This window comes from Lonchura striata, chromosome 15 (assembly GCF_046129695.1).
Source record: "Lonchura striata isolate bLonStr1 chromosome 15, bLonStr1.mat, whole genome shotgun sequence".
Classification (NCBI taxonomy): Eukaryota; Metazoa; Chordata; class Aves; order Passeriformes; family Estrildidae; genus Lonchura; species Lonchura striata.
Genome location: NC_134617.1, coordinates 14,106,235 through 14,120,552, shown reverse-complemented (window position 1 = coordinate 14,120,552; position 14,318 = coordinate 14,106,235). Strand labels below are relative to the sequence as shown.

At 40.2% G+C, this 14,318-nt stretch overlaps 1 protein-coding gene across 2 annotated transcripts in view; it reads left to right on the top strand.

Moving 5' to 3' along the window:
* The window catches only part of SLIT3 (slit guidance ligand 3), a 482,283-nt gene that overhangs the window by 375,697 nt on the left and 92,268 nt on the right, over positions 1 to 14,318 (top strand). For both annotated transcript variants that reach the window (XM_031506038.2, XM_031506039.2), the window contains 2 exons: positions 5,512 to 5,675; positions 7,803 to 7,935. In XM_031506038.2, coding sequence (XP_031361898.2) covers positions 5,512 to 5,675; positions 7,803 to 7,935 — 297 coding nt within the window. The remainder of the gene's footprint in view (positions 1 to 5,511; positions 5,676 to 7,802; positions 7,936 to 14,318) is intronic.

The window sequence follows — 14,318 nt, the reverse complement described above, 5'->3', positions numbered from 1 at the left end:
ATGAACATGGCATGGTGCTGTCCTTCTGTGCTTTCCTTGTAAAAAAGACAATGTTTCAGTTTATATGGGAAATGTCATCTCGGGAAAGAAAACTCCATCCTACTGAAATCACAGCTTTGGAGGATGCAAGGTGTGATTTTTTTTTTTTTTTTTTTTAATTGAATAGTTTCAGCTGGAGTGGCTGAAGACACTTGGAGGTTGCCAGCCTCAGGCAGGATGGCTGTGTTTTGCTGTGTCAGAGCCCAGTGCAGCGTGCAGGAGAAGGTCATGTAAAACAATTTCTGCAGATTCAGAGTGTATCTTATCACTCCCTGAAGCTGCTTTAGTGTCAGTAGAGTCTGATTTTGTAAGAACAGCTTTCTTGGATTTCAGTTAAATTAGCTAAACATCAAAAGTCTAATTCTTAGATTTTCAGAGCATCTGAAGAAGACAAAATATTCAAGTCTTACCAAATGTGATTTTGAAAATCCCAACCTAAGCTTTATTTTAATTCTCTTACTTTTCTCAGTCATTCTTTGAAATATTTCCCATGCTTCTTAAATACTTTTAAATGGTTTTTTAGTGTGTCCATTTTAATAAAGTACAGACTGATAAATATGGAAAGAAAGTCTGCCTTTTGTTCCCAGCTGTGAGAGGGGACCCTGGTGTTGCTGTTAATGGAAATTGTCTGTCTTGAAAATACAGCCTAATTGTCCAGTCAAAATAAGCTCTCAATCCTATTGCATTTCAGGATTGGAAAACATTCTTCATCATGTTTGGGCAAAGAAGGAAGTGTTGAATCTCAGCTGTTTCATTGCTGACACTTTCCCTTTGCCGTGGCAACTTTTCACCAGCAAATCAGTTATCATTTTGGCATTAGCTGTGTGCAACATAAGGAACACAGAATTTTCTTTCCTTTTACATTGTGTAGTCCCAAAAATATTCTTGAAATTGATGGACAAAGAGAGAAACACAAGCAGATTATTTTTATTGACTGTTTTCAAGTCTCTGGTCAAAGCAAGTGGCACTTGCTGGAAGGTTCTTGTCACTGTGCTGCAGGCAGTGCCTGCCTGCTCCTCCTGTTGTCTCTGTGCTTCCCTCGTGGCTCCCTTTGTGCAGGGACTCTGAATCAGTCTGTGAAGCCTCTACCTTGCTTTCATAGAATTGTCCTTCTCATATTTGGTTAAAAATAGCCCATTTTCTTTTTTCAGCTGTGGGCAAAGATTATTGCACTTTCTAGCAAGAGCAATTAAAGCTGCTGCTGATTAGAATGTGTTGGAATCTGAGGTATTGATGATCCCGAGATTGTAGAAAGTCTCTGTCTGTCAGCCCCGCTGCCAAAGCAGAAGCCATAATTGGTCTGTGCTGGTTTCCAGGTTGTTTATTCTGTTTATCTCTCACATGTTCTGCTGCCCTGCCCAGCTCTGTCCTGCAGGGCAGCGTGTGGGGCTCTGCCCTCAGTGGGATGTGACAAACATTAAATACCAGAAACTCCCTGGGCTGCATTTACAATAATGTGCCAATATCTGTCACCTACGTTGGACAGTGTGTCCCCAACCTGAACCAACAGAAAAATGCCAACACCACAGTGAGACATGGAGGGCATGAAGAAGGAGAAAAAGGACAAGCCACACCCAATTTCCTCCATCTTGTTCCCTTTGGACCCCTCATCTAGAATCCTAAAATTTTACTTTTGCACCTGTGCCACACTTAATTATTACTGATATCAAACACTCAGAGCTTGTAATTGATCCTGTAAGATTGAAAACTCTTTTCCATGGACAGAGATCACAGCCAGTGTCTCTGGGGGCTCTGTCCAGGGGCATTCCTGACCCCTGCCAGGGTCCCAGACCTGCCAGGGCAGCCAGAGGGAAGCCCTGGATTCCCACACAAGAATGCATTGCTTTGGCACTCATTTATAATCCTGGTTCCTAGCTGTGTCTTGGTGGAAGAGTTTGTTCTTTGACACAATTTCATTCTGTGTTTGATCTACAGGCAGAAAAGGTGTGGTTTTGACTTCTTTAGTCCCTGGGTTGAGGCCATGGTGATTTTTGCCATATAAATGCAGAATTCAGCTTTGTTCATTTCAGGGCAGCACTCTGTTATAGGTGCTTTTATTGGATGACAAAAACCACTGAAGTTAGATGGTGTGACTGTTTTCTCTGTCCAGCCCACACTTGGGGAGCTAATCGGGTATTGTAATGTCTTACTTTTACATCTATCAATGGGAGACAAAAATTCATGCAGTGTTCCATTTCCATTTTTATATTGGCATATTTAAGCACTAAAGAACATTGCTCCTTTTGTTCTTACACTTTGTGAGTCAGTCATGTTGATATTCTCAAAACATGGATAGCTCTGAAAATAATACCCTATCTAATGATTTTCAATAGAGGAAGAACATCTATTTTGTAGATAAAATAGCAATTTTTATTTTTCTGTTGTTCAAACTAGGCACTGTAGCATCTTAATTTGAAATGCACTTGCACTTCTTCACACAGAGAATTCAGTCACGTCTTTTAGTCTTTGCACAGATATTTGCAGGCAGAACTGCTTTTCTATGGATTATTATTAAAATACCTGCATGAAGCTAATGCCAGAATGACATATAGCTCTTCTTGTATAAACTGAACCTGAATTCCAGAATATATTTCCAATCTAATTTCAAGAACATCCAGATGTGTTCCAGCATGTTTTTCTAACAGGTCACTAGAATACATTTAAATAGTTAATATTCTATGACTTCTTTGTAATTTTGAAGAGGCACTTGTAGTAGGATATGCATATTTCATTCCTCAAGACTTCTATTTCCCCTTGATTTTTAAAATATGTCTATGTCCTTGAGTAAACACTTCTGAATTTAATGTTAGTAAAAAATCTCTGCTAAAAGTTTGATTGCTGTATTTCTATCTGAGTGGGTAAATCACTATTGTATGTGTAGGAACTCTGATTATTAATGATGAGTTTCACATCAATTTTTCTGCCCAACATTACTGTTTCTGATTTGTGAGCTCCACTTGAATAGTCAGTTTCCTCAGTAAGGCTTTGACATATAATTAGCCTTTCCAGACTTTCAATTCCATTTCATGTCAAGTAGAAAATCTCTTTATCCATGTGATTGTTTAAGGAGAGACTTCATCTTACATTTCTATCAAAAGTTGCATCACAGTTTTGCCATGGAAAGAGTATGTATGTAGGGACATGTGTGATCTTGATACTGCATTAAAGCTAAAAATCCCTGCTCTGCAGTTGGAAAAGGATAAAATCTAGATGTTGCTAAAGTGGCAGAAGGACGTGTTGAATTACTGACAAGATACATTTGTCTTTTTTTGCCTGGAGTGATTTGAATTTCTAAATGAGATATTTGTTTATTTGTTAATTTTATCTGTAACAACATATTTCTTTCTTATTTCCTAAGAAAAAGCATAATCCAACTTCTAAACTAAAGAGTCCAAAAATTTTACATCCTATTAACCTGTCTTTGCTAAGAAGAAAAGGAGGGTTTGTGGATATCAAAACCATCTCTCCTCCCTAGACAGGGATAATTACTATTTTTTGGTATGGAGCATTTTATAGATGGAATGCTTGTGAAAGTTTTTGATATGTCTTGGTAAGATGCTCTCTAGATGTGCAAAATGTCCTTTACCTCCAGAGCTGCTGGTTTTTCAGAAACCTGATTATACACACCTGCTGTTTGTTCCCCGTTGTAGATGAGTTAATTCTGAGGTTTTGTGTCATGGAAGCAGCTCTGTGAACATGATCTCACCCTCTTCCATCAGTGGAACAAATGGCCTTTGAAGACTGGCTCGCTCGGCGTCGGCGGTTTAGACATTTGGTTCAGGCACTCTGCTCATGCCAAAGTGTATCAGTGTGGAAAATATACAAAGCATCCTGCATGTGGTCCCATTATGGATTAAAGAAAATGGAAAACAATTCAGAAGGAAAGCAGCTAGAATTAGAGTATTGCTTTCAGTGCTTTTTTGCACCTTCTGTATGAAAGCTCTTGTGTAACCTGTTGGTTTTCTCACCTTTCTGCAGCGTTTGAATCTTAGTGTGAAGCAGGTGGAGTATTTTTATAAAATTATGCTGAGTTTCCTGCTCCCCCTAGTTCTCCTTTCTCCACAATGTCCATAAACCTGTGTTAAATCCACGTGGGATTAACCCCAGAGCTGCAGGGCAGAGCAGTGATTGAAATAGGCTGTGCTGCAGTGCTGAGAGCAGCTGTAAATCATATTGTGGCTGTGTGATTTTGGCCTAGAACCTACAGAATTTAGAAGTTGCTTTGGGTTTGCTTTCTAACTGCCCCACCTCAATTGTGCCACATGTTTTTGTCTTCAGTACTATTGTTTTCTGAAGGAACTGTTTGGCTGAAATCCTGATGTGATTTTGAATGCCTATTTAGGTTTGTGAATGCATCTTGAAAGTGAAGACTTAAAAGCCACTTCAGCTACTATACCTGTACTTGAAGTGCCTGTTTCCTGCCTTCAAATTTCTTGTCTTAAAAGATATGCTATGATTTAAAGACATTTCATTATGGTATTCTTCCTGTACTACCAAAATACCAACTCTTGGACACATTTACACACGATGTGAATATTCCATCCAATATTAGTTTAGATTTTCCATGCACAGACCCTGACAGCACATTCTTCTTTCGTGAGGCAGCCTCAGACTGAGGCTGCTGATTCTCCCTGTGTCTGTACATAGCACAGACAGCTCTCACTTTGTACCAGAGATCTCAGCCTCCTTCTTTCCTCTGAAGTTTAGTTAGGAAAGAGCTGCTAAGCCAGGCTGTGTTAGGGCTCCATCCCTCTCGTGGAGGTGTCAGATGATTCCTTAGGGGGCTGCACACCACAGCACCACGCCTGGGCTGCAGCTCTGGAGGGAAGGTATTTCAGGAGCTGGAGCAAGATTTGAAGCAGACCCAACAAAGGCAGCAGAGCAGATGTTTTTCACTACAGGTATCCAGACCTGAGAAATCTTCATAAGGGGCTCAAGATGACAGTGCTGCTTTATCTATGTATGTATGTACATACATAGCACTAGCCTTGCTGTTTTGATAGGAATCCCAAATTCAGCTTGCCAGTGGCTCCCTGCTGGCTGTGGTTTGTGTGAGCTGGGACAGAGGCAAAGGGAGGGCATGGGAGTGCTGGGGCAGGTACATGGTCATGGTGAAGATCATGCACATGTGGTTGCAGTTTGTGAGTTTAGACTTGGGTGTGAGCTGGAGCTTGGGTTGAATTCCACGATAAATCCAGCCCTGGTAATGATGTAAGTATGTTTAAATTATAATTTTAAGTTGGTTTATAAACATATGTCTATATATGCATAACTATATATATGCTAATTTAAATCCCATATATTAGTCTCTAATATAAAATCTGCATAGAACTTTCCAGATCTACAAGATGGAGGAGGGATCTCAGAGGAGCACAGGAAAGAGCCTGGACTTGGAGCCCCTCATCTTTCTGCAGTTATTTCAGTATTTCTGTATTCTCACATGTAATGGAATCATGTTTTGTTCCCTTTCAGTAATTTGCTGGCTAACTCCTTTAATTGTAACTGCCATTTGGCCTGGCTGGGGAAATGGCTGAGGAAGAAGAGAATTGTCAGTGGAAATCCACGCTGCTTGAAGCCCTTTTTCTTAAAGGATATTCCAATCCAAGATGTAGATGTCCAGGACTTCACCTGTGATGGTAAGGAAATCCAGTTTGATTTGGCACTTGTGGTAGTGTTGAGAAGGCTCCTCCCTAGCAAGCAGTGCTGCTCAGTAAACATTTGGTTTGGTGGTGGAAAAGGCAGCCAGCTAGAGCTAAAGATCATTGCTCTCTATCAGTGATATATTTTTATTCTTGATTTCCAGTTTCTGAATTTCTGCTATTTACACCTAAATATAAGAATGAATTTATTGTAGACAAGTGCTCTGCTTTGTCTAATGCTGGTGTAATCCTGGGCCTTCCTTACTCATACTTAACACTCTGAAACCAGTGGGAGTCATGCTTTCTTGGAAATTCTCTTAGATTTGGACATTGTTCAGGGTCACCAGTAAAAGGTGAATATAGAGAAATAAAAAAACCTTAGACATTATTTGAAATGACTTAGTGATGCTTCATGTTTTGTTGGGTCTATGTGGGTTTAAAAGAAAATACCCTGACATTTCTTTCATTTTCCAGGTAGTTTTTGTCTTCTGATCAAGCAGACTTTAGAGAAACTAGTAAGGAGAACATTGCTTGATGAATGCCCTGCTTACTTGACTTGCAGCTTTTTGAGATCAGAGAGGATGGAGATGAAGTTAGTCATACCTCTAAAGAGACAATAAGAGTGATAGAAGTACCCTACTTAGAGTAAAAATTAATTCCTGTCCTAGTCAAGCAATCTGGCAACAGGCCCAGGTTCTGGAGCTCAGAGCTCAAGAGACCCAAGCTTAGTCATAAAAGAATAATTCACTTTTAATTTGAGAGAAAAAAGCCCCCAAACCAACCAAAATCCTGGTCCACAGATTGACATTCCCCACTTGGGAGAAAAGAAGAATCCTGGTGCACGAAATGTCATTCCACAGTTGGGAGCTTTCTCTGTCAGGCAGTGACTTGGAGTTGAGGCAAATGCAAAGTAGGTGGTGGCAGGGTGTGAAACACAGAACACAAGGGAAAAATTAAATATGCTGAAAAAACATGCTCTTTCTGCAGGTTTATGAAGGACTTTGAATTTTGTTTCCAGTCATTAAACTCAGTGGGGAAGAAAAGAAAAAAAAATTCTCTGTTTTGTAGTCTGGTGGTGCCTCCCCAGCCCTCTGAATGAAAGAATTCCTACCCATACAGTCAGGGGTAATTCTGTTATCTTGTACCAGGACTTCAGTCTTTTCCTTTAATCTCATGCTCATGGGTGCTTCCAGCAGAGAGAAGAGAGAACCAGATCTGTCTCAATTAGTCCTTGCATCAGTTAGAAGCAAAGAGCAGGCTGGGAGCTCTGGGTCTCAGCTTGGGCTGCCTGTGCTCACACACAGTTGTGTGCTTCCCCTCCTGTCATCCCCAGAATGTGCCACTAAGTGTTTCCTTTCACACACATCGTGATCCTGCAGCAGGCATGTGCCTTATGTTTTGCAAAGCCTGTTGCTTTTGGGGAAAATCCATGCTTTAATGTTCTTAGCTTCAAAGCGTTGGTTTCTACTGCAGAAACCCTATTGTTCTTCAATTACAAGATTTAATCTGCTGTTTATGGACCTTTGAAACCATTTTTGGAGAAAGTTGATATTTTTAAGTGTGCACAGATGGATTGCCAGCAGTTGGAAGTGTGCTGCTTCAGTTTTTTGTTTGCCTGATTATCATTGTTGAAAACAATGAGGCTTTACAATTCAGATCATAAACAAAGTGCCAGGCTGACTTTGAAAAGTAAAAAATAAACATCTAAAAGCTGAATTTTTAAAAAGTCTTCCAAAAGAAGAGTATATAGTGAATATCATCTCTCTAGATGAATTTAAGGGCAATGTGCTGGTCGAGTTCTCCATTTCAGCTGACATATTATGGATGGGAGGAGGATTTGGAACTCATGCACTGGATTGCACTATCATTTGCAGAATTACTAAGTAGATTTTCCTTAGGGAAAAAAAAAATTAAAATATTTCTGCACAGTTTATGCAGTGTTCATGTTTCCTAAAGAACTTGCATGAGGGCAGGGTGATCCAAGGTGTTGGCTCTCGTGTAAAATGCTGTGATGGTTACCCTGGATTCAGGGTGCCCCTCCCTAGTCCTTGTCACCAGTTATCTTCAGAGTGGGTGCCGTGGGCTGGAATGATTTCCTCACCCTCTGCCTCTGTCCCTGTGCAGGTAATGATGAGAGCAGCTGCTTGCTTTCCCCTCCTTGTCCTTCCCAGTGTACCTGCGTGGACTCCGTGGTTCGCTGCAGCAACAAAGGGCTGCGGATGCTGCCCAAGGGGATTCCCAAGGACGTGACTGAGCTGTAAGTTACCTTTTACCTATCCCCTCTCTCCACAAGTTCATCAAACTGCATCCTAGTGAGGCTTTGTGGGCCCATGGGGGGTTTGCCTTTGACTTTAGTCATCTGTGCTCTGGTGCTTCTCATACGTTCTGACCATTATTCTTATTCTTATTTGTCCCTTGACTGAATAAATCGCTCCGTAATGGGAACAGAGTTTATCCTCCCTTGTACCCATTAATTCTGGGTGTAGGAACAAATGCATTTATTAGTATCAAATAATCCTGTAGTGCTTCTGTGAGAGCCCAAGCTCACAACAGGCAGTTTGAAGGGATGATGAAACTATGTTCCTGAGTTACGCAGCTGTGAGCTAATTATCCTCTGAGGAGATTAAAAAAGGAAAAAAAGGAAGCTGGTAGTGGAAACAAGGAATTCTTTTCTCCAAACCTCATGAAATGGCCAAAATAACAGATAATTAGATTATATTGCAAAGTTAATTCATCCTAGTTTAGAACCATCTTTCTAGTTGTCTTTTCATAGGACTTTATAGTGGATTTTCTTTCCATGGAAAGAAAATGTCCTGGTGGAACTGCTTGGCTTAAGCAGTTGGCAGTAGAAATACTGAGTTTTTCCCCTTTAGGCCCTTATTCAAATCTATCCCAGGTGAGTCATTACTGAAACTTGTTACAATCTCATCACCATTTCTATGTGAAAATAATTGGTTGAGTTGGTACGTTTGATGAATTTTATAATGAACTAAAATCTGGTTCTGCTATTTTCTAGCACCTACTATTATTTTTACTCCCTTCACGGGGGGAGAATGGGGCTCACACTGTTTTTACCAGTGCTGTAGAGAAATACAAGGCTTTGTTGGTGAATGAGGGTACTGGAAGTGCCTGGGGTAACTCAACATGGAAACTTTGCATTCATGGATGCATCCTTGGAACACTGTTGACCAGGGCATGGTTAATAGTGAATTGAATTAAAAGGCAATTCCTGGCCTGGATTCCTTTATATATTGCCATCAGTGTAACAAAGTCTGCAAGGTCATCTCTGCTCTGCTTTTGTTCAGGTTTCATTGCATTCAAATGTAACTTGCCAGCAGTAAGATATCGCAGATGTTACTTTGATTTCCACTGCCACACTGAGGAATTTTTATGTTTAAATTTTGCATATTGAGTTTTACTGATACTGCCTGATACCCTGATGACAGAGCTTTCACAAAAAGAGTAAAATTAATCTCACATTCTTAAAAACTGCTATATTTCTTAACCATTTCTTGGCAAATGAGGCAATAGCCTGGAAGTGAGCAGTTTGAGTTCATAGGAGTTTATGTGACTGCCTTCTTCAGTAGGAGCCTCTTGGCTGTGCAAAGCTCTAGTTCAGCTTTCTGCTTTCCATCCAGAAATGTGTCAGCAGAACACGGACAGCCATGGACTGCCTGGCTCTGAATATTTCATATTCTGCAAATATAACCTTTGAATCTGTCCCAGCTGTCTCAAAATTCAATCCCGATCTCATTCTCCTCTCAACCAACATAAACTGAGCTCCTTATTTGTATCTACACCAAAAGATGGGTTGCAGGTACTGAAGCATGAAATTTCATGTGTTTGTGGAAACTGTGACAAGAATGAAGTAAGTAAATAAAAAATAATCAATCTTGTTTGCCTTCCGTCTGCTTCCAGATTGAGATAGAGACATTGCCCATAACCTGCTGTATCGTGCAGGTTACAAGTTACCAGTGTGAACATTTTTATTGCTCTGTGTTTGAAAATTGTCATTGTTGCTGTGACAAGCAGCATCTCCAGTGGAACCCAGCCTCTTGCCTCATCCTGAGGACAGCTGGAACCTGGCAGAGGGAACCCAAAAACCTTCCTGGGCACAGGGTGAGAGAGACTTGCCTTGCTCAGTTGCCCAAGCCCAGAGTCTCGGTGCCAAGGAGGTGCCAAGGACGTGCAGAGCCTCCTGTCCTGTGTCCCACAGCTCCCTGCAGGAGGCCTGAGCAGGGACAGGATGCACAGGAGCATTTCAGTGCAATTTTATGAATGCACCACTCTGACATTTATAACCTTCCATTGCTGACGTATTCATCTGCCAGGCACACTGGCTGCAGTACTTTTTATTAAACTGCAGAGCTTTTGTGCACCTTGGTTTAGGAAAAAGAGCTGTCAGATATCTGCTTAAACCACTCTCCTGTGGCTGAATGTAGCCTTCTCGTAAATTTATTTAAATTCTCTTTGAGGTCTTAAAATAGTCTTAAAAGGGGAATCCTTTCCTTGTAACAGGTATTAAATAGCACTGTGCAAAAATAAGCATATCTCTTGCACAGGCACATAGGGGAAATATTGCCCTTTCTGGGTCAAATTTCACTGTACACTCAGCAAAGATCCCCAGCAAAGTTTTATTGCAGGGTGGACAGGAGACACAGGCTCACTCCTTTCAGTGTTCATTCTGCGTTTCTGTTTCAGTGTATATTTAGACAAGACATGTGAAAACCATTATCTCCTTCATATTTAGGGCTTGCAATGATAGGAGACATCCCTGTGTTTGGTTTGTATCACCCTTGGGAGCAGGGATTACCTTGGCAGGGAAGGCTTCCATCTAGAAGAGAGTTGAAAAGATAAGTCAGTGCTTTTTAGAGGAATGATGATGCAAGAAATTTCTGTTCCCCAGCTTTTCCTGCAGAAAACCCCATCATCATGGGCAAGCTTTCTTCCAGCTCCTTGAGAATAGGAAAATATTATGTTGTTTCTTGCAAATTCCTCCACTGTATATTCCTCCACTGTATATTTACATACTGTCTACATTTTTTCCAACTGTTTGCTTGCCCTGAAGAGAAACCTTGGGTTTTTTTAACATATTCAGTTTTCTGCTCCAGATGTTCAGAAGTAAAACGTTCATGCAATGAGCTAGTTTGGAACTCAGCCTTGCTGATGCTTAGTGTTTTAGACTTTCCTTTAATTCTGTTTTTTTTCCCTAAATCTTTGAACTAAGTTTCCCATGCTCTTTCTCCTTTTATATATTACCTCAGTGTGTGAACACTAGGTTTTTCCTTTTATTCACAAAAGTATAGTCTATTTCTAATAAAGTCTTATCTGACAGCATCCAGCTGCTTTTATGGACCTACAGCAAATAACATTTTGCACTGGGGAAAAATATTGGAGGCAATTATGTGGACGGTGTGCACAAGCTGTAACATAATGAGCATGGTGTGTTTTAGAATAAATATGTACTAATCATGTCATCTCTAGACTCCAAATGTTGTCATGACACTGAGCTATAGGATAGCACTGGTGGGATTGTTAGAAAAATCTGCCTGCACCCATACATCATTTTTAGTGATTATTTTTCCTTCCATTTATATTAATGCAGGCTAATATTTGCATTACTTTTGTCATTTCTCTTTCTCTCCTCACAAACCTTCTTTCTCCCATTGCTGTTTCTTGTTCTGCCTGGTAGGTTCTTGTATTTGACACATCAGTTGTCATATTTACTTGGAGGTATTTACCACCAATCCCAACCCTTTTTTTCCCAGTTTCCAAGGCATTTGTGATTTCCTTTGACGGAAACCAGTGGCTTTTACCTGGGCTCTGCTGATCAGTGCTACAAATATGCCCAAAGCAGTTCTGATAGCTGTGGAATATTGTGAGAGTTTAGCACCATTTTTCAGTTTGCCTGATCAAAGGGAAACTCTGGAGTGAGATATTTAATGAAAATCATCTGCTCAAGAATGCAAATGCTCTTGTTTGTCTGGCAATTCACACTGGTTTACACACTTACCCCCAGCACAGGCATCAGGGAATTTTCCTTTGATAATAAAGGAGAGAAGCAATTAGGTTCATGTGGTCCTGCTCATTTTCTGAGAGGAGGATTCTCCCATTGAGAGAAGGGAGAGTTCTGTAGAGGGTATTTTAGTTACAGATGTGTGGTGAGTTCAGTGTTGGTTAATCACTAGTGCACTTATTTTCTGCTCTGAGGTAGGATTGGGAGAAAGGCAAAGCAGGCTCAAAACTTTAAAAGGGTATAAAGGGAAATTTATTAACAGTAACTAAAATAAAAAGTAATAAGAATCAAAACAAAACCCTCAGGACACTTCTCCCCTTACAGCCTTTTCTTTCCCAATGAAAATGTAAAGAAACAAAACATAAAATTTCAGTTTACTACCTCTGGAATAGTCTTTCTTCAATTTCCTTCTATTTCCTCATGAAATAGAGGATTTAATTTCAAATCTAATAGTTTAGAAAAAATAAATAATATCAATAGAATCAAACAGCATGTTCAGTGTCTGGTAAAGTTTGAGTACATATCAGAAGAGTGACATTAGCACTAGCAGAGACTAAAGTTTCACTTTCTCAAACACAGCCAGGTTTCTGTGTGTCAGACATGGAGGCTCTTCTCTGATCTACAAATACAGCAAAACCCAGAGTCCAAATCTGCCAAAGCTTAGATCCACACTTGATTTTTGTTTCCTCTCAAGAAGCTGTAATTGAAGCTCTTAAAATTCATGTTTTGTGGATGTTTCTTCTTTCACAGTCCGGTTCTTTTCTGGACCACCATCCTTAGGAAATGAAATTTGACGCAACATTTTAGGATACTGGGTATGGACATTAAAGTTTTGGAGTGTAACTTAATTTTAGAGCTACATAAAATTGCTAAAAATTTTGGTTTTTGTAATGTAACATTCTTTGTGAGATATTTAGAGGAAAATTTTTGTGTCTTTTCAATTACTGTCTGAAAACTGGTTTCTCTCTCCAGTTTCCCCTCTCAGCTACGAGCTTGTTTTATGGCCTGAGTAGACATCTCAGTTCAAAAAGGATTCCAAGTGATTCAAGTTGTTACACTGGCACCTTGGGCTGTCTATATCACCTCCAATCCAAGTGGTTTCAGTACAAAAATAGACAAAAGCTGGAAAAAGAGCAGCTGTCATCTTTTATGCATAGTTTTAAATTTTGTATGTGCAGTGATGGTGTGTGTGAAGAGGCTGGGTGAGCCCTGGGGCTGCTGCAGGCTCTGTCCCACAGTGCCAGCCCCCCCGGCCACGTTCCAGAAGAAACCTTGCCAGGTAGGAAGGTGGTGGCTTTCTTTGAGAGCTGAACACATATTTTGGGATTTTCTGGTTTGGTTTTTTTTTCAATTTTTGCTCTGCTAATTGCTTGTTGGTTACAAGTCCTTATTGAGACTTGGGGATTCTCAGCAGCATTCACAGGGTAAACACCAAAAACCTCCAATCTGATATTTAAACAAGAGCCTAGAGACCTTAGGAAGCAAATTAAGTTGTTTTGGATAGCAGTCAGTGTCTATTTTTAGGCAACTGACACTCAGTCTTGACTCTGTATATTAATAACTTGATTCCCAGAATTAAAATTAGACATGTATTTTTCTTCATTCATAACAGAATTTCTTTACATACCAGACACCATGGACATCATATTCCTTTGGCTGAAGACTGGAAAGAATTAAAAATTTAATCTTCCTTCCACATTGACTCTTTTATGGCTATTCTGAGGGGTTTTTTTGGCAAAGCATCTGGAGCTTCATCTCTGTTTTTTTTATTTATATAGATGTATTCATAAATGCACAAAGTTTTGTGTCTCTGCCCATTTGCCCTCAGGAATAATTCTTTTATTCACTATGTCCAGCTTCCAGCCCCCATGCAGCCCCCATCCATCCTGCTGAGCCCAGCAAGGTGGGGAGGAGGTGCCCCTGCACCCCCAGCTCTGCCAAAGGCACCTCCCCTCCTGCAGTTGTTTGCCTCAAATACTGCACCCCAGATCCTCCTGATAATTGGCAAGATCTTATGCCCTAAAAGCCTTGGGTATTTCAAATTCCCTGCACTTAAATGTGCTTTCAGAATGAATGCCTTCAGCTTAGAAAATGCTGCCACACTTTGGATAATGGGGTGAGGGGTTTAGCAGTGGTGAATTATTCTTATGAATGCATGAAAAGAGCATTATCAGTACTTTTTCAGAGTTAAATTGTGTTTATTCAGAAACTGTACCACTGGTATGAGTACTGCAGTTTTCTGCTAGCACATTTATATAACCATCAAATTGCTACAGAGCAAATCCAGAGCTATTCAAAGCAGATCTTCTGTAGGAGTTTAACTCCAGGGGTCTGCATGTCTGGGTTAGTCTGAGTCATGAAGCACTGAATTAAAATGTGCACCCTTGACTTTTGATTGCCCCAGCAAACAGAAGAGGAGGGGAAAACTTTGGCTCACTACCATCAGTTTGTTTAAATTGCAGGCTGTTTCATATTGAGATCAACAAGAGAATATCCTGAAAATATGTTCCTGAAGAATTCAACATATTGCAGGAGTCTCCTTTCCTAAAGGAAAATCATATATAACATCCAAATACATAATACATGACCTGCTTTTGATTTCCTTTAGAAATCCTTCGAATTTT